Source organism: Dendrobates tinctorius, unplaced genomic scaffold (assembly GCF_039654945.1).
Source record: "Dendrobates tinctorius isolate UK_male_01 unplaced genomic scaffold, ASM3965494v1 ptg000070l, whole genome shotgun sequence".
NCBI lineage: Eukaryota > Metazoa > Chordata > Amphibia > Anura > Dendrobatidae > Dendrobates > Dendrobates tinctorius.
Window position 1 is genome coordinate 81,271,041 of NW_027361738.1, and position 16,718 is coordinate 81,287,758.

At 51.0% G+C, this 16,718-nt stretch overlaps 1 protein-coding gene across 2 annotated transcripts in view; it reads left to right on the top strand.

The window, feature by feature from the left end:
• Positions 1 to 16,718, top strand: part of ANKIB1 (ankyrin repeat and IBR domain containing 1) — a 77,768-nt gene that overhangs the window by 10,402 nt on the left and 50,648 nt on the right. The window contains exon 2 of one of the 2 annotated variants that reach the window (XM_073581991.1): positions 8,090 to 8,378. In XM_073581991.1, coding sequence (XP_073438092.1) covers positions 8,191 to 8,378 — 188 coding nt within the window. In that variant the 5' untranslated portion in view covers positions 8,090 to 8,190. The remainder of the gene's footprint in view (positions 1 to 8,089; positions 8,379 to 16,718) is intronic. The other variant, XM_073581990.1, reaches the window with a different exon arrangement.

The window sequence follows — 16,718 nt, forward strand, 5'->3', positions numbered from 1 at the left end:
AGTCAGATCCAACTCTCCTGTTCCTTTCCATCTCTTCTCTTCGTCCTGCTGACGTACGGTCTAATATGAGAATATCCCTTTAAGTCTGGACCGGTTTTTAACCCCCGGGTGTAAACACGAATGTTCTCATTCACTGTCGGCAAATGGATGTTTGATGGCCGAGGAATTGATATGCAAAATATATTAGGAAGTAGCCATTTTTAACACTCAGATGATAAATTCCATATTGATGCCGGAATTATGGAACGTCGGCACGTTGTACCTCTCTTGTCTCCTGAATCCGGGGAATCGCTGTAACAAAGCGATGGCTCGGGTCTAATCTATTTTGATTTCTCTAATCTATAAACCCTTTCCACAGGGAAAAGTGAGGATGATGGATTCAGTGTAATTCACTGGCTGCGAACACAGAATTCCACAAGTCTGAGAAAAGTTAAAGGCTTCTCCATCATTGCCAGATACATTCGCTTCATGGCAGCGCGCCAGCGTCACACCGGCCCGGGTGAATTATATTGTGTTCCCTCGTCCCATTACCTCAATTGGATCTTTGCTGAATGTTCGTTGCAAGAAAATGTTCTTTTTAAATAAACTATAATTAATTGGTCAGTAGGGCACCGCTGCATAGACGGCAGTCCAAATAATTGGCCAGACTATCACTCTCTTAAAGAGGACTTGTCACTGTTTTTTTTTATTTTTTTTTACATGGTGCAAACGCCACTGTTCTCCTGAATCCGGCGATGTTATCCTTTCGTTCCTGCGCCTCTCCGTTCCAGAGATATGGCTTTTTAATTATTTTTTTTAGCCAACTGGGAGTGGTCCTCAAGAGCACGCACACAGAGCAGAGTTGACCACACCCACTTAGTTTAAAGGACTAGGTGCACATACGGGAAAGAAGGGGCCATATCTCAGGAACGGAGAGGCATAGGAACAAAAGAAAAACGGCATCAGGTTCAAGAGAGCAGCGGCATTTACACCAGATAACAAAATACATAAAGCAAGTAACCCCTTAAAGGGGTTCCTCAGCAAAATGAAACTATAGATAAATCTAGTTAGTCGCTCCATAAATGGTCAGAAAGTGGATCTCTGTGGCAAGTGGGGCGGCTGAATAATAATGTAGGCTAGCCCCCTTTTCTGTCTTTTCTGACTAATCTCCTCATCTCCTTTTCAGCCTATTTTTGTCTGCATTATTACATCTTTTCTTGGGTGAAATGTTCTCATCCTTTTAATAAAGGGATAATCTTGAGGACAGGGCGCAGTATCCCAGACTCTGTCCTCTCTGACTTCTATCTACTTTAGTCTGTGGACACCTTTTCATTTGTTTCTCAAGCGACTCCGCCTCCTTGACTGCAAACGCGTCGTCTTAAAGGGGCTTTGAAGCCGAACAAAACTAGACTTTAAAATGTCTCTGACTGCTTAAAAATTATAAAGGGGATGATCCTCGCCCTCATCTTACCCTCCGCTGTCCCAACCTTAGCTCCAATTCATTCACCCAGTTTTTGCTAGTTTATGCTTCCTTTTCCCAATCTAGATGCACAGTAAATGCCAAGGAATGCCCACTTGACCAATCACTGGCAGCAGTGGTGTCCCTCCTCATCTGGTGATTGACACAACAGATCTTCCTGCTGAGCCAATCACAGAACCAGGAAGCTCAGAGGGAGGGGAAGTAGAAAGAGAATCAAGGGGGGAGGAATGTAATCAGTAGGCTTAGATTGGGAGATCAGATCACAGCGTCCTGAAATACAAACCCCCTTCCTCAAGTTTTATGTGTATTTATTTGTTTTTTAAGTGTGACTGCAGGTAAGGGGGGGTGCTTATGCAGAACTCATGTGGATCTGAATCGCCGACTACATCCCTTATGTGTGAGCCATTATATTATTTGGTATTTTCAGCCAACACTACGGGGTGGGGGCCCGATTCATTTTTTGCATTTGCGTTCCTTTCAGTGGAGTTTTAAATGTTGTTCACCCTTTCCTCTTTGCATTTGAATCTTTTTTAAAGTCTATTACATAATGAATGAATAAATTTTATATATATATATATTTATTTATTTTTTAAGCTCACCATTGTGAGTGTGGTTAATGGTTACGGATGTCTTCGCTCGATTCAACATTTGCAACTTTTCAAAAAGTCTCAAAATTTGATGCAAATGTTCTCATTCCCACACCGGTGTACCGTAATTTTATTTTAATTTTTTTACCGTTCCTTTTTTTTTTTTTTTTTTTTTTAGCAATCTTTGTTACAACTTGAAAATTGTACAACTTTTTTTATGCTCTAAAAAGTCATAATAGTTAAAGACTGGGAAAAGTGACCGTTTTTGACTATGCAAAATTCATGAACCGTTTTGATGAATTTGGTTCAAAGAACGTAGCCGAATGCTGAAAAAAAAAAGACTGACTTCGGGAAAAGCTGCAAAGGATGAATTGGGCTCTAGATTTTTTTTTTTTTTTTGCAATATGGACCTGACAGATGTCACCCAGGTCTCAGTCGTGCAGCCTCAGACTTTGGGCCTTCATGGAGTCTTACTCCAGCATCGATGTAGGCTACAAGCGCCCGGATGCGGAGTAAAGGATTTTCTTCTTCCGTCCTTTTAGGAGATCTGCGTAGAGTGATGATCGGAGAGGTGAGCAGTCGCAGCTCCAGTGCCTGTAATGGAGGGGTCTGTGTTCTCAGCGGTGGGCCGCGCATCCTGCACTTAGGTAGTTAACATTCACTCAGGATGAAAGCACCTTGTCAAGGACTGGAGCCGGTTTATTAGGACGCTCGGGTATTGGGGCACGACGATTCCCAGAACCGTAAATCACCGCTCCAAATGCAATGCTCCTCTATGGAGGCGATGCACAGACGCCTCGCGCTTGTGACTGCACTTGGCCGCAGTTTAAAAGTCCGGTGACGCGACACGTTTCTGATATGAGATCATCGGTCATTACAGGTTGAAAAAGTGGGAAGAGGGGCATAAATAATGCCAGGATCCTATATAGTAGTATTGATAGTTCATGACCACCCCATTAAACTAAATGGAGTACATTTCTTGCGGTGTCGAATGGCTCTTAATAAATTTGGTGCCTCTTTACTGCAGCACAACTGGAGCACATACTGCCAGTCTTGATGAGTCAGGCATCTTGCTTTTACAAAGTGCTCTCATTACCTTTTCTCCATCTCAAATCATATATTTATGCTGCAAATACAGCCTAAGAGAGAGACCAAGGAGATCTGTGATCCTTAACGAGGACCTGCCACTTGCCATCATTTATAATTTTGTTACCCGGTGTAAACGCCGCTGTTCTCCTGAATTCGGCGATGTCCTTCTTTCGTTCCTGCGCCTCTCCATTCCTGAGATACGGCCCTTTCTTTCCTGTATGCATATTTATTCTTTTGAGCCAAGCGGGTGTGGTTTCTCAAGAACACGCCCACAAAAGAATGGATGATCGCACCCACTTGGCTAATAAGACTAAATTTATATACAGGAAAGAAGGGGCCATATCTCAGGAACAGAGAGGGGCAGGAACAAAAGAAAAACATTGTCGGATTCGGGAGAAAAGCGGCTTTTACACCAGGTACAAAAATATTACTGTACGTATTTATTGCAAGTGACGGGTCATCTTTAAAGAGGAAGGATCCTAGATATTGGCGTGTCTGAATACTCCATATCTATTACAGAATGTGGATCCGATTATTGTTCCGGAAGAACAGCCGCATCTTCTGTTTTGTGGCTTTCAGACGGTGCGCACCGTGATCTGGCGCCAGTGGACATCTGCCTGATTTGCAGCCAAGCTGATGAGCTGGCAGACTATATAAAGGGCCCTGTTTCTCCTTCCTCTTGTGGCTTTCGTTCTCCATATTGCTCACACATCATGCCAATCCCACTGCTTTCAGGGTGAGAATCACAGCAATTAAAAAAAAAAAAGAAAAAAAAATGTCTGGAAGACATGCCGCTCTGCGCGCTTAATGAGCCAAGATATGCAAATGTCCTGCTGACGACACGCCGGACCCTTCCTGAGCTGTATACATAGACGAACAAAAAAAATTATGATTTTTTTTTTTTTTTTTTTTTTTTTCTATTTTGGAGATCATTCATTTTGATATCTTATTGTACTTTATTTTGGAGAGTTTTTTTTTTAATCACGTTTGGCGCTGCCAAGCTTTTTGTGAACCGGTTCATTTAGATATGTGAATCTTTGACTTTCGCGCGAGAGTTACTGAGGAGAGGTCCAGAAAAGTCAAGAGACGTTTTGGATCTGAAAATCCTTTTTTATTATTATTTAATTTCATGCGGTGAACGCCTGTGCCTCTCTGATGGGTCAGCCGCATATCGAACAACTTCATCCTTGTAAAAGCCCCCATACTTATTGGATAAAAGTCCTAAAGTCGCTAATTTTGACCCTCTTTGTACTGGGACCTGCAGATCAATGATGTTAGGATGGAAACGGGATTCTGCCTAATGTGTAGGGTCTTTTAGCAGGCACCGGCAATTTATGACCTCCTTGATTGTGGGGTCCGGAGACCGCGCCATAATCGGAGACGCATGAGCACCACCTTCGACATTGCCAGAAATTTAGCAGCTCGTTGGCCCCTCCAGATGGCCTTTTCGCGCCGGATATGACAGCTTTTCCCCCATACCGGACACAGTATTCTGCTACCTTCTGTAGGGTACTTTCTCCTATGGAGCAACTGTGGGGAAATTGTGCACTTTTTCCCAAAATTTTACCTCCGTGTGAACCCGTTCGTTGGGAATCACCTTCTGACTTTGAGGCAGAGAAGACCCAAACCAAAGCTAAAAATGGATTTTGTCACCGCGTATAACGTGGCCTTTTCCCAGCGGCTTCGGCTGACGACACTTTTCTTATACCAGAGGTCTAGTGTGTTATTGATTTGTAGTCCGCCGGGTCACAACGCCTCGGTGGAGGAGCAGATTCTCTGCGGTGCGAAGAGGAGCCGCCGGGTCACAACGCCTCGGTGGAGGAGCAGATTCTCTGCGGTGCGGTGAGGAGCCGCCGGGTCACAACGCCTCGGTGGAGGAGCAGATTCTCTGCGGTGCGGAGAGGAGCCGCCGGGTCACAACGCCTCGGTGGAGGAGCAGATTCTCTGCGGTGCGGTGTGGAGCCGCCGGGTCACAACGCCTCGGTGGAGGAGCAGATTCTCTGCGGTGCGGAGAGGAGCCGCCGGGTCACAACGCCTCGGTGGAGGAGCAGATTCTCTGCGGTGCGGTGTGGAGCCGCCGGGTCACAACGCCTCGGTGGAGGAGCAGATTCTCTGCGGTGCGGAGAGGAGCCGCCGGGTCACAACGCCTCGGTGGAGGAGCAGATTCTCTGCGGTGCGGTGTGGAACCGCCAGGTCACAACGCCTCGGTGGAGGAGCAGATTCTCTGCGGTGCGGAGTGGAGCCGCCGGGTCACAACGCCTCGGTGGAGGAGCAGATTCTCTGCGGTGCGGTGAGGAGCCGCCGGGTCACAACGCCTCGGTGGAGGAGCAGATTCTCTGCGGTGCGGTGAGGAGCCGCCGGGTCACAACGCCTCGGTGGAGGAGTAGATTCTCTGCGGTGCGGTGAGGAGCCACCGGGTCACAACGCCTCGGTGGAGGAGCCGCCAGGTCACAACACCATTAAATCTGCTGCTGTGCTGGAGCTGCTTGGCCAGTGGCCATCGTTACTGTGCTTTCTACTTAGCTGGACGAGGGGAGGATAAATGCAGTAATGACTTCTCATATATTAGGGAAATAATGGGTGTCAGTGATGATGTTCAGCAGCCGGGTGTCCAAAAACTGCATCCAGGGTGCAAAAATGCTTTCCAAGACCATATCATTCGTATTATTGCTGCCCTTCCCTTTTAAAAAAAATTAAGGCCCCATTATTTTACTTAATGAAATGTGCAGTCTTGTCATGGCGGGCCATTTTTCAAGACGTCCTCTTGGAATCTACAAACCCAGACTCCTCCAAAATGCAGTGTGATCCATCGATGTGCAGGCAAGGCTCCTCCAGAATCAGTAGTGGCGGCTGTACACCACTACATCCGACGCTCAGCATTGTGCTTGGTGATGTAAAGCTGCAAGCAGCTGCTTGGCTATGGGGGCGCAGTGTTTGTGTTAATACCAGAGGAGGTCAGGACTCTGCAGTTATGGAGTCAGCAGTGCATTGGTGAGTTTTCTGCCGTCTGCTTCTCAGCACTCTGCCCCCCCCGCTCTGTAACATTACGGGGTCTTCACTTCATTGTCAGATGTAATACACTAGGGGGAGGCAACGGGGCCAGATGTGATACATCAGGGGGAGGCAACGGGGCCAGATGTGATGCATTGGGGGGAGGCAACGGGGCCAGATGTGATACATCGGGCCGGGGGGAGGCAACGGGGCCGGATGTGATACATCGGGCCGGGGGGGAGGCAACGGGGCCGGATGTGATACATCGGGCCGGGGGGGAGGCAACGGGGCCGGATGTGATACATCGGGGGGGAGGCAACGGGGCCGGATGTGATACATCGGGGGGGAGGCAACGGGGCCGGATGTGATACATCGGGGTGGAGGCAACGGGGCCGGATGTGAAACATCGGGGGGAGGCAACGGGGCCGGATGTAATACACCGGGGGAGGCAACGGGGCCGGATGTAGCACACCGGGGGGGAGGCAACAGGGCCAGATGTAGTACACGGGGGGAGGCAACAAGTCCAGATGTAGTACACCGGGGGGAGGCAACGGGGCCAGATGTAATACACTGGGGGAGGCAACGGGGCCAGATGTAATACACTGGGGGAGGCAACGGGGCCAGATGTAATACACCGGGGGGAGGCAACGGGGCCAGATGTAATACACCGGGGGGGGAGGCAACGAGGATGGATGTGATACATCGGGGGGAGGCAACGGGGCCAGATGTAATACACCGGGGCCAGATGTAATACACCGGGGGAGGCAACGGGGTCAGATGTAATACTCCGGGGGGGAGGCAACGGGGACGGATGTAGTACATCGGAGGGAGGCTACGGGGCCGGATGTAATACACCGAGGGGGGAGGCTACGGGGCCGGATGTAATACACAGGGGGGGAGGCAATGGGGCCGGATGCAATACACCGGGGGAGGCAACGGGGTCCTGATGTCGTACATTGTGGGGAAGGCAACGGGGTCTGGATGTCACACATTGTGGGGGGTAACGGGGTCCGCATGTCATACATTGTGGGGGCAACGGGATCCGGATGTAATACATCAGAGGGGCAGCGGGGCTGAATGAGAAACCTAAATTAAATGATTAACGTGCCTGCCAATACTTTTCCCTCTCTAGGGTATGTAGATTATTGCAGATCCCCTTTTAAGATGCTTTAATGCCATTACTTGTCAAACAGTAAAAAGTAATTGCCTCCTTTCCTTCGGAGGTGTAAGTGATCTTTTGAGCCCACATAGGCTGCATTTTTGGTTAATCATTGCACCAATAACCCTGATCATTTTCTCCCTTTCTCCATGTATGTGACCGCTTAGCTCTTTATTATGTATCCTGCTTTTCTTCTGTTTTTCTGAGGTCCCGGTGATCTCTCGGCCCATTTAACCGTTATAAATCATCCATCTATAAGCCGATGCACCTGATAAAGGCTGAATTAAGGGAGCTGGACCTTGACGCTCTCTTCTGCGAGGCTCGCAAGCCGGAGTACGTGGGAATTGATAAAAATAAAGATTTCCAGACATAGGAAGAAGAAGAAAAAAATCTCAGACAGTCCTCGAAGCTGATGACCTGTGCCGTCTACATCCGTGACCCTTACATTACAGAGAACGGCTGGGGTGGGAGTTGGAGGAATTCATTTATTTTATTCTTTTTTTTTTGCAAAATTATTATTTTTTTTTTCTAGCATAAATGGAAATAAGAGTCAGCAGATCTGATGATTTCACGGCTTTGATCCTCCCTCCGTGAACCTCGCGTCTAAATTGCTGAGTGACGTAATGGTCCCGTGAGGCCGGGCAGAGATTTTACACTTGAGAAGTTGGTTAAAGTTTCATAAAGCTGCGTGTGAACTCCGGGACGGGTTTGTGCATTTTTGTTTGTTTTTTTTCTTATTGATGTCGTAGTTTTGTACCTTTTTGCTGTTTTCCAGGGCCATCACTATGCGCCGAATGGACGTAGTTTTGTACCTTTTTGCTGTTTTCCAGGGCCATCACTATGCGCCGAATGGAGCTGGCCAGAAGCTGAACGTTGGGTAGAGAAGCGCCAGTCTCCATCCAACAATGGGAAACGCCACTACCAAGTTCCGCAAAGCGTTGATCAACGGAGACGAGAACTTGGCCTATCAAATCTACGAGAGTAACCCACAGCTGAAAGATTCCCTGGATCCCAATACCTCCTATGGGGAACCCTACCAGCACAATACACCGCTGCATTATGCCGCACGATATGGGATGAGCCGCCTCATGAGGTTAGTGTCCTCAGCGCTACAGAGGCCTTTACAACTTATTGCATCTAAAGTAAAAGAAAAAAGAATGTTATCTAGCCTTGATTACTAATCTCATGCAATTTTTGTGTATTCAGCTCACCATACACCTTGTAGTGCAGCAGGGTTGGTTCAGTGTGACAGACAGTGACCACAGGAAAAGTTCACAGCAAACTTGTTTAATGTCCACACTTAGAGTGTACAACATACGGTATCCTCCGGATCGCAGCCAGGAAACACAACAGTCCGTGGGAGTCAGGTTGCCGAGGGTGACAGCACCACCGTATCATGCTGCGGGTGCCAGGGGTTCCGCTCTGCTGGCTCTGTGTTAACTCACACAGGCTGAGCTTCTGCAGAGCCAACTGCTCCGCAAGTTGCAAACTCTAAACTGGCAGACCCCAACTCTCTGCTGCAGGGGTTTTAACACTCAACTTGTGGCCATAGGCCACATAGGAAAACCCGGCCGGGGGAGGAAACGGACCTCCCCGCTACCTTCCTGTAGTCCGTTTAAAAAATAAAAGCCCGTGGCCGTTTTTTCTTAAATCTGCCCTGGACAAATAGCTTGACCAAGACTACACTTACTTTTATTCTGCATTGCAATTACAGCTACTCCTGTGACTGCAGTACACTCCCGCGGCCTCCATACACTTCTGAGTGCATTCTGGGGGACACATAGCGACCCTCGCAAATAACACCGATCGCTGTCTCACAACCTACACAAACGTTAAGCCAATCTGGCCCACCACTTGAGGGAGCTCAAAAATGTACTACCTGTTTTGTACTCCCTCTAGTGGTGGCTTCAGCTGGTCAAAATGTTATCACTTAGAGGAATTAAGGCTCACTAGGTGAGGTGGATCTTCGAAACCCAAGGTCCAGTTGGCACATGGGTGTTGGTGCAGCAGGCAGATGAAGGACGCGGGAAACGGGTAGGTACTGGAAGCCACAAACGGGTAGCAGAGGCACTGGAAGCCACACACAGGACATGTGTGGGAGATCACAGACAGGTATTGGAGGTTCTGGAAGCCACAGACAGGACATGTACGGGAGATCACAGACAGGTATTGGAGGTACTGGAAGCCACAAGCAGATCGGAGACCTCTGAGAGATCCCAGACAGGTAGCAGAGGAAAGACTGGGAACAGGTAAAAGAGGAACTGGAAGCCGCAGGCATACTGGAGACGTCATGGAGACCGCAGACTGGTAGCAAGGGTACTGGTAGCTACAGGCAGACAGGAGACGTCCAAGAGACCGCAGACAGATAATAGAGGTACTGGAAGCCTCAGGCAGACAGGAGACATCCTGGAGACTACAGCGAGGTAGCAGAGATAGTGGATCAGAGGCCTTGGGAGACCGGGAATAAGTAGCAGAAAAGCTGGAAGTCGCAGACAGGAGACATCCCACAGACCTCAGACAGGTAGTAGAGGAAAAGGAAACCACAAACAGGTTGTGGTGCACAGACTAAGATACTTAACACCAGGATACAGGTGTGTGTCTTGGGAGGCCTTATATAGGCCCCGGCAGATGACTGCAGGAGAGCATGCTGGGCTATTTGCAAGCTCCTTGTGGAGCACAAGAAAGTGTTATAGACTGGGATGAAGGGTGCAGAGCCCAGACACAGGACAGGTGTGTAGCAAATTGTTCTGAGACACAGTTATTTTGCAAGTGTAAAATATTTTAACCTGTTCATGACATAGGATGTGCTATTACAGTATATCCTGTGTCTGGTGTGGGTGCAGCTGGCTCAGGAGCGGAGGCAGGCAGGTGTCACCTGTGTTGTAACAGTACTTTAAAGCAGGGTTCCCCAACTCCAGTCCTCAAGGTCCACCAACAGGTCATGTTTTCAGGATTTCCTTTGTATTCTACAGGTGAAGCAATTATCACCTGAGCAATACTAAGGAAATCCTGAAAACATGACCTGTTGGTGGACCTTGAGGACTGGAGTTGGGGAACCCTGCTTTAAAGAGTAAAGAAACAACAAATCTTCATACGACTATGGGGATGGAAAAATGATATACATATATTCTAAAAAAAAAAAAAAAAAAAAAAAAAGGTAGTTTCTTGGAAGAAGAACAGAAAGGAAAAATCGCCCAGGAAAATAACAGCCTGGAATCTCGACCTCCATGTTCATTCCATCCCTTCCCCTCTTTGTTGGTATTTGATGAAGGGGGCTGGTTGTCAGGAGTGGCGCTTGCTTGCTGGATTGGCGCTGAAGTCGCGGCTGTGATGCAGCTTTCATACATAGTTTTTCCATATGCTGAAAGCCCATCCTTGTGATTTGAAGTGGATAGTGACTAACGTGCTGGGGTTTATTAACGATATGTGTCGCCCTATAAAGCTCTGATCCTATAATTATATAAGGCTTGTAAACCGGCTTTCCCAGAAATGCGTGCATATAATTTTCTGTGTGCAGCATGGTTGGTAAGGGTGTATTGATACGGTGCTGCCAGACTCGGGGGTTCTTGCCTCACCCCAAAACCTTCGTTATTTTTTTTATATTATTTTTTTTCAAGGTGTGGCTTTTTCTGCTGCAAAGAAAATTTTAGCTGTATCCCCCCTTACCCCCCAAATAAAATGACCACACTTCTATATCTAAAAGGAAGAGTCGCGCAGAGAAGAGAATATCTTCTTATAGCTCGCAAGAAACATTAAGCCATAAGCGACCTGAAGCTTTAGAAATGTCAAGGATGAAAGTGGTACTTTTCTTTAATCTGGGCGCCACCGCCTGTTTGTTCCCTGTGGAGTCAGACCACTTGTTGGTTCGCTCCCGTTGGCTGCTGGATAAATGGGCTTTTCATTTATTTACACGCAAAGGATGAAAACCACCATGGGCCTAAAGGGATATTTCTGTCTGAGCTATTCATGACTGAGACTGCTATGGCAGCGTCGTTTCCATACCTTTTCTGTAGCTCTAAATTGCACTTTTTTCCCTGTGATGGAACTTCCAAGAGTCTCCTAAATTAGATGTGAAGTTTCAAGTGAATCCATCCATCCTTCTTTCATCCATCCGTCTCTTGTCCGTCCGTCTCTCGTCTGTCCGTCCGTCTCTCGTCCGTCCGTCTCTCGTCAGTCCGTCTCTCGTCAGTCCGTCTCTCGTCAGTCCGTCTCTCGTCAGTCCGTCTCTCGTCAGTCCGTCTCTCGTCAGTCCGTCTCTCGTCAGTCCGTCTCTCGTCAGTCCGTCTCTCGTCAGTCCGTCTCTCGTCAGTCCGTCTCTCGTCAGTCCGTCTCTCGTCAGTCCGTCTCTCGTCAGTCCGTCTCTCGTCAGTCCGTCTCTCGTCAGTCCGTCTCTCGTCAGTCCGTCTCTCGTCAGTCCGTCTCTCGTCAGTCAGTCCGTCTCTCGTCAGTCAGTCCGTCTCTCGTCAGTCCGTCTCTCGTCAGTCCGTCTCCCGTCCGTCGGTCCGTCTCCCGTCCGTCGGTCCGTCTCCCGTCCGTCGGTCCGTCTCCCGTCCGTCGGTCCGTCTCCCGTCCGTCGGTCCGTCTCCCGTCCGTCGGTCCGTCTCCCGTCCGTCGGTCCGTCTCCCGTCCGTCGGTCCGTCTCCCGTCCGTCGGTCCGTCTCCGGTCCGTCTCCCGTCCGTCTCCCGTCCGTCTCCCGTCCGTCTCTCGTCCGTCTCCCGTCCGTCTCCCGTCCGTCTCTCGTCCGTCTCCCGTCCGTCTCTCGTCCGTCTCCCGTCCGTCTCTCGTCCGTCTCCCGTCCGTCTCTCGTCCGTCTCCCGTCCGTCTCTCGTCCGTCTCCCGTCCGTCTCTCGTCCGTCTCCCGTCCGTCTCTCGTCCGTCTCCCGTCCGTCTCTCGTCCGTCTCCCGTCCGTCTCTCGTCCGTCTCCCGTCCGTCTCTCGTCCGTCTCCCGTCCGTCTCTCGTCCGTCTCCCGTCCGTCTCTCGTCCGTCTCCCGTCCGTCTCCCGTCCGTCTCCCGTCCGTCTCCCGTCCGTCTCTCGTCCGTCTCCCGTCCGTCTCTCGTCCGTCTCTCGTCCGTCTCCCGTCCGTCTCTCGTCCGTCTCCCGTCCGTCTCTCGTCCGTCTCTCGTCCGTCTCTCGTCCGTCTCTCGTCCGTCTCCCGTCCGTCTCTCGTCCGTCTCCCGTCCGTCTCTCGTCCGTCTCCCGTCCGTCGGTCCGTCTCCCGTCCGTCGGTCCGTCTCCCGTCCGTCGGTCCGTCTCCCGTCCGTCGGTCCGTCTCCCGTCCGTCGGTCCGTCTCCCGTCCGTCGGTCCGTCTCCCGTCCGTCGGTCCGTCTCCCGTCCGTCGGTCCGTCTCCCGTCCGTCGGTCCGTCTCCCGTCCGTCGGTCCGTCTCCCGTCCGTCGGTCCGTCTCCGGTCCGTCTCCGGTCCGTCTCCGGTCCGTCTCCGGTCCGTCTCCGGTCCGTCTCCGGTCCGTCTCCGGTCCGTCTCCGGTCCGTCTCCGGTCCGTCTCCGGTCCGTCTCCCGTCCGTCTCCCGTCCGTCTCCCGTCCGTCTCTCGTCCGTCTCCCGTCCGTCTCTCGTCCGTCTCCCGTCCGTCTCTCGTCCGTCTCCCGTCCGTCTCTCGTCCGTCTCCCGTCCGTCTCTCGTCCGTCTCCCGTCCGTCTCTCGTCCGTCTCCCGTCCGTCTCTCGTCCGTCTCCCGTCCGTCTCTCGTCCGTCTCCCGTCCGTCTCTCGTCCGTCTCCCGTCCGTCTCTCGTCCGTCTCCCGTCCGTCTCTCGTCCGTCTCCCGTCCGTCTCCCGTCCGTCGGTCCGTCTCCCGTCCGTCGGTCCGTCTCCCGTCCGTCGGTCCGTCTCCCGTCCGTCGGTCCGTCTCCCGTCCGTCGGTCCGTCTCCCGTCCGTCGGTCCGTCTCCCGTCCGTCGGTCCGTCTCCCGTCCGTCGGTCCGTCTCCCGTCCGTCGGTCCGTCTCCCGTCCGTCGGTCCGTCTCCCGTCCGTCGGTCCGTCTCCCGTCCGTCGGTCCGTCTCCCGTCCGTCGGTCCGTCTCCCGTCCGTCGGTCCGTCTCCCGTCCGTCGGTCCGTCTCCCGTCCGTCGGTCCGTCTCCGGTCCGTCTCCCGTCCGTCTCCCGTCCGTCTCCCGTCCGTCTCCCGTCCGTCTCCCGTCCGTCTCCCGTCCGTCTCTCGTCCGTCTCCCGTCCGTCTCTCGTCCGTCTCCCGTCCGTCTCCCGTCCGTCTCTCGTCCGTCTCCCGTCCGTCTCTCGTCCGTCTCCCGTCCGTCTCTCGTCCGTCTCCCGTCCGTCTCTCGTCCGTCTCCCGTCCGTCTCCCGTCCGTCTCCCGTCCGTCTCCCGTCCGTCTCCCGTCCGTCTCCCGTCCGTCTCCCGTCCGTCTCCCGTCCGTCTCCCGTCCGTCTCCCGTCCGTCTCCCGTCCGTCTCCCGTCCGTCTCTCGTCCGTCTCCCGTCCGTCTCTCGTCCGTCTCCCGTCCGTCTCTCGTCCGTCTCCCGTCCGTCTCTCGTCCGTCTCCCGTCCGTCTCCCGTCCGTCTCCCGTCCGTCTCCCGTCCGTCTCTCGTCCGTCTCCCGTCCGTCTCTCGTCCGTCTCCCGTCCGTCTCTCGTCCGTCTCCCGTCCGTCTCTCGTCCGTCTCCCGTCCGTCTCTCGTCCGTCAGTCCGTCTCTCGTCCGTCAGTCCGTCTCTCGTCAGTCCGTGTATGCAGGCTTTATGATCTCCCACAGAAGCGTCAGTAACCAGTTTATTGATTCACAGACGGAGTCCGTTTCCATCACTTTCTTCTCTATAAATCTGCTCTATTAGTAGATCTGATGCATGAAGCTATAAAAATACCGGTTTAAAAATCTAACATGATCTTTTTATATCCATGGCCAATTTCCAAAAATGGAAGAAAAAAAAAAAGATGCTTTTTGCGAATCTGCAGCACATAATGATGGTCTGGTACCAGGGGCTGCTGCCGCCTCCTCCCATCTGTTAGATACAAGGCTTTCTATGAGGTGTAAAGACGGGCGGCGTATAGTGATATCCAGACGATCAATGGCACAGTTTTTGGACCCATAACATTTGGATGGATATATGTATGTGTGTGTATGTATGTATGTATGTATATGTGTATATATATATATATATATATATATATATATATATATAATTTTTTTTTAATTCCATTTTCTCTGGCAGTGTTATTTACAGCCCCCTCCCCATTTTACGTTCACCACATAGGATAAATATTTTTAGTATTTGCGTATGTAGCATGGCGGACATGAGGGTCTTCAGTCGGTGGTGGGGGCCGGTAGACATACATTTACATAGTATGACAATATGCTGCTGTCTGGCACTACGGGAGCTGCAGAGGGTCGTGCACTTGTGCTATGCTCTGTCAATCAGTACGCTTTATAAGAGTATACATGCAAGTACTGTAGATGGTGAAAATTGTCTGGCTATATAGTTTACCAAGGGAAGAAATGATGCCTAGAAATAAACCAACTTATTGTTAGCCCTGACTGGACTAATTTCTGGCCTAAGGAGCGCCATGATATGTCATGAATTCGACAAGATGTGGCTTGAAAACGCCACAAGTTGCGCAAAACATTTGCAACTTTTTGAAGCAATTTATGACATATGCCTGCTAGAGGAAGTCATAGTTTCTTGGAGTAGTCTGCTAGAGGAGGACTGTTAATCTGCACCCTGATCCAACTTTCAGATTTTTCTCTTGTGGGAGTGTCACTCACAGTAATATAGGCTGGATGTGAGATGTGTGTTTATCCAGGTCGCTGCTGTCTTCATTAGCTCATATGAGCTCATCTTCTATCCTGCACTTTTCTTCTTCACATGCTTACTTCCCTATCTATACCATGTTTTATCTGCCCTCCCTGAAACTGTATATGCTCTCTCCCCTCTTCACTTTGTGGACATTGGGTGCAACCATCTGCTGCTATCCCTAACACTGAAAGAAGGGAGGGGGTTGAGCAGACTGAGCCATTAGAAGCAAATGTTCTGCTGGAATTTTGTATAACGTTACAGATCACTCGGTTCGATATTAAGACTATTTAGAAGATTTTGTAGCTTTGCATTTAGAGAGCAAATTAGCACGGTTTTTCTGATGTTAGACAACCCCTTTAAATGTTAAAGGCCCGCACACCAGCAATTACAGGCTGCCAGTGTATAACTAGTACGTTCCAAACTGTCTACAACAAATCATCTGAGATGGATAAATGGCTTTGCTGATCTTGTGTTGTGGTGAACTCTTGCCCTTCCCGGCCGCTCTGCTCCCATGTAATCACATCCAGTGATTTGATTCCCGGGGGCTCGTTAGTTCCTTATTACATCGGGAGCATCGGCTTCCTGCTCCTATAATTATATCCTTTGCTTATTTAATTATAAGGCTTCTGCTTCTCTTCTTGCAGAGTGATTAGCAGCCCTTGAATGTGCAGGTACGGGAGGATCGCCCTGATGGACTCATTCTCAGACAGCCAAAGATAGAGAGCATGTACTCTGTGATATGGGAGCCACACTGCCCCCCCCCTTCTATTTCTAAAAGAAGGTGCACCCAGCGTTATCCAGCCCCAAATTTATACTTTTTTCCTATGTTCATGGCTTTCTGTTACCCAGAATCTCTTACCAAATTACAGAAATGAAATATAATAAAAATTATGTAGGGAAGGTGCCACCTCCCCGTCAACGAGGTATGTGCAGGTGGTGCCACCTCCCCGTCAACGAGGTATGTGCAGGTGGTGCCACCTCCCCGTCAACGAGGTATATACAGGTGGTGCCACCTCCCCGTCAACGAGGTATGTGCAGGTGGTGCCACCTCCCCGTCAACGAGGTATGTGCAGGTGGTGCCACCTTCCCGTCAACGAGGTATATACAGGTGGTGCCACCTCCCCGTCAACGAGGTATATGCAGGTGGTGCCACCTCCCCGTCAACGAGGTATGTGCAGGTGGTGCCACCTCCCCGTCAACGAGGTATGTGCAGGTGGTGCCACCTCCCCGTCAACGAGGTATGTGCAGGTGGTGCCACCTCCCCGTCAACGAGGTGTATGCAGGTGGTGCCACCTCCCCGTCAACGAGGTGTATACAGGTGGTGCCACCTCCCCGTCAGCAAGGTATATACAGGCGGTGCCATCTATCTGTCAATAGGCATGCTCAGGCATTGCCACCTTCCATCACTTTGGTGGATCATGTGGTGCCTGTGCCGCCTCCACGTCAGCAGGGCCTGCTCTGGCCTGTGCCGCCTCCTCGTCAGCGGGGCCTGCTCTGGCCTGTGCCGCCTCCTCGTCAGCGGGGCCTGCTCTGGCCTGTGCCTCCTCCTCGTCAGCGGGGCCTGTGCCGCCTCCTCGTCAGCGGGGCCTGCTCTGGCCTGTGCAGCCTCCACGTCAGCGGGGCCTGCTCTTGCCTGTGCCGCCTCCACGTCAGCGGGGCCTGCTCTTGC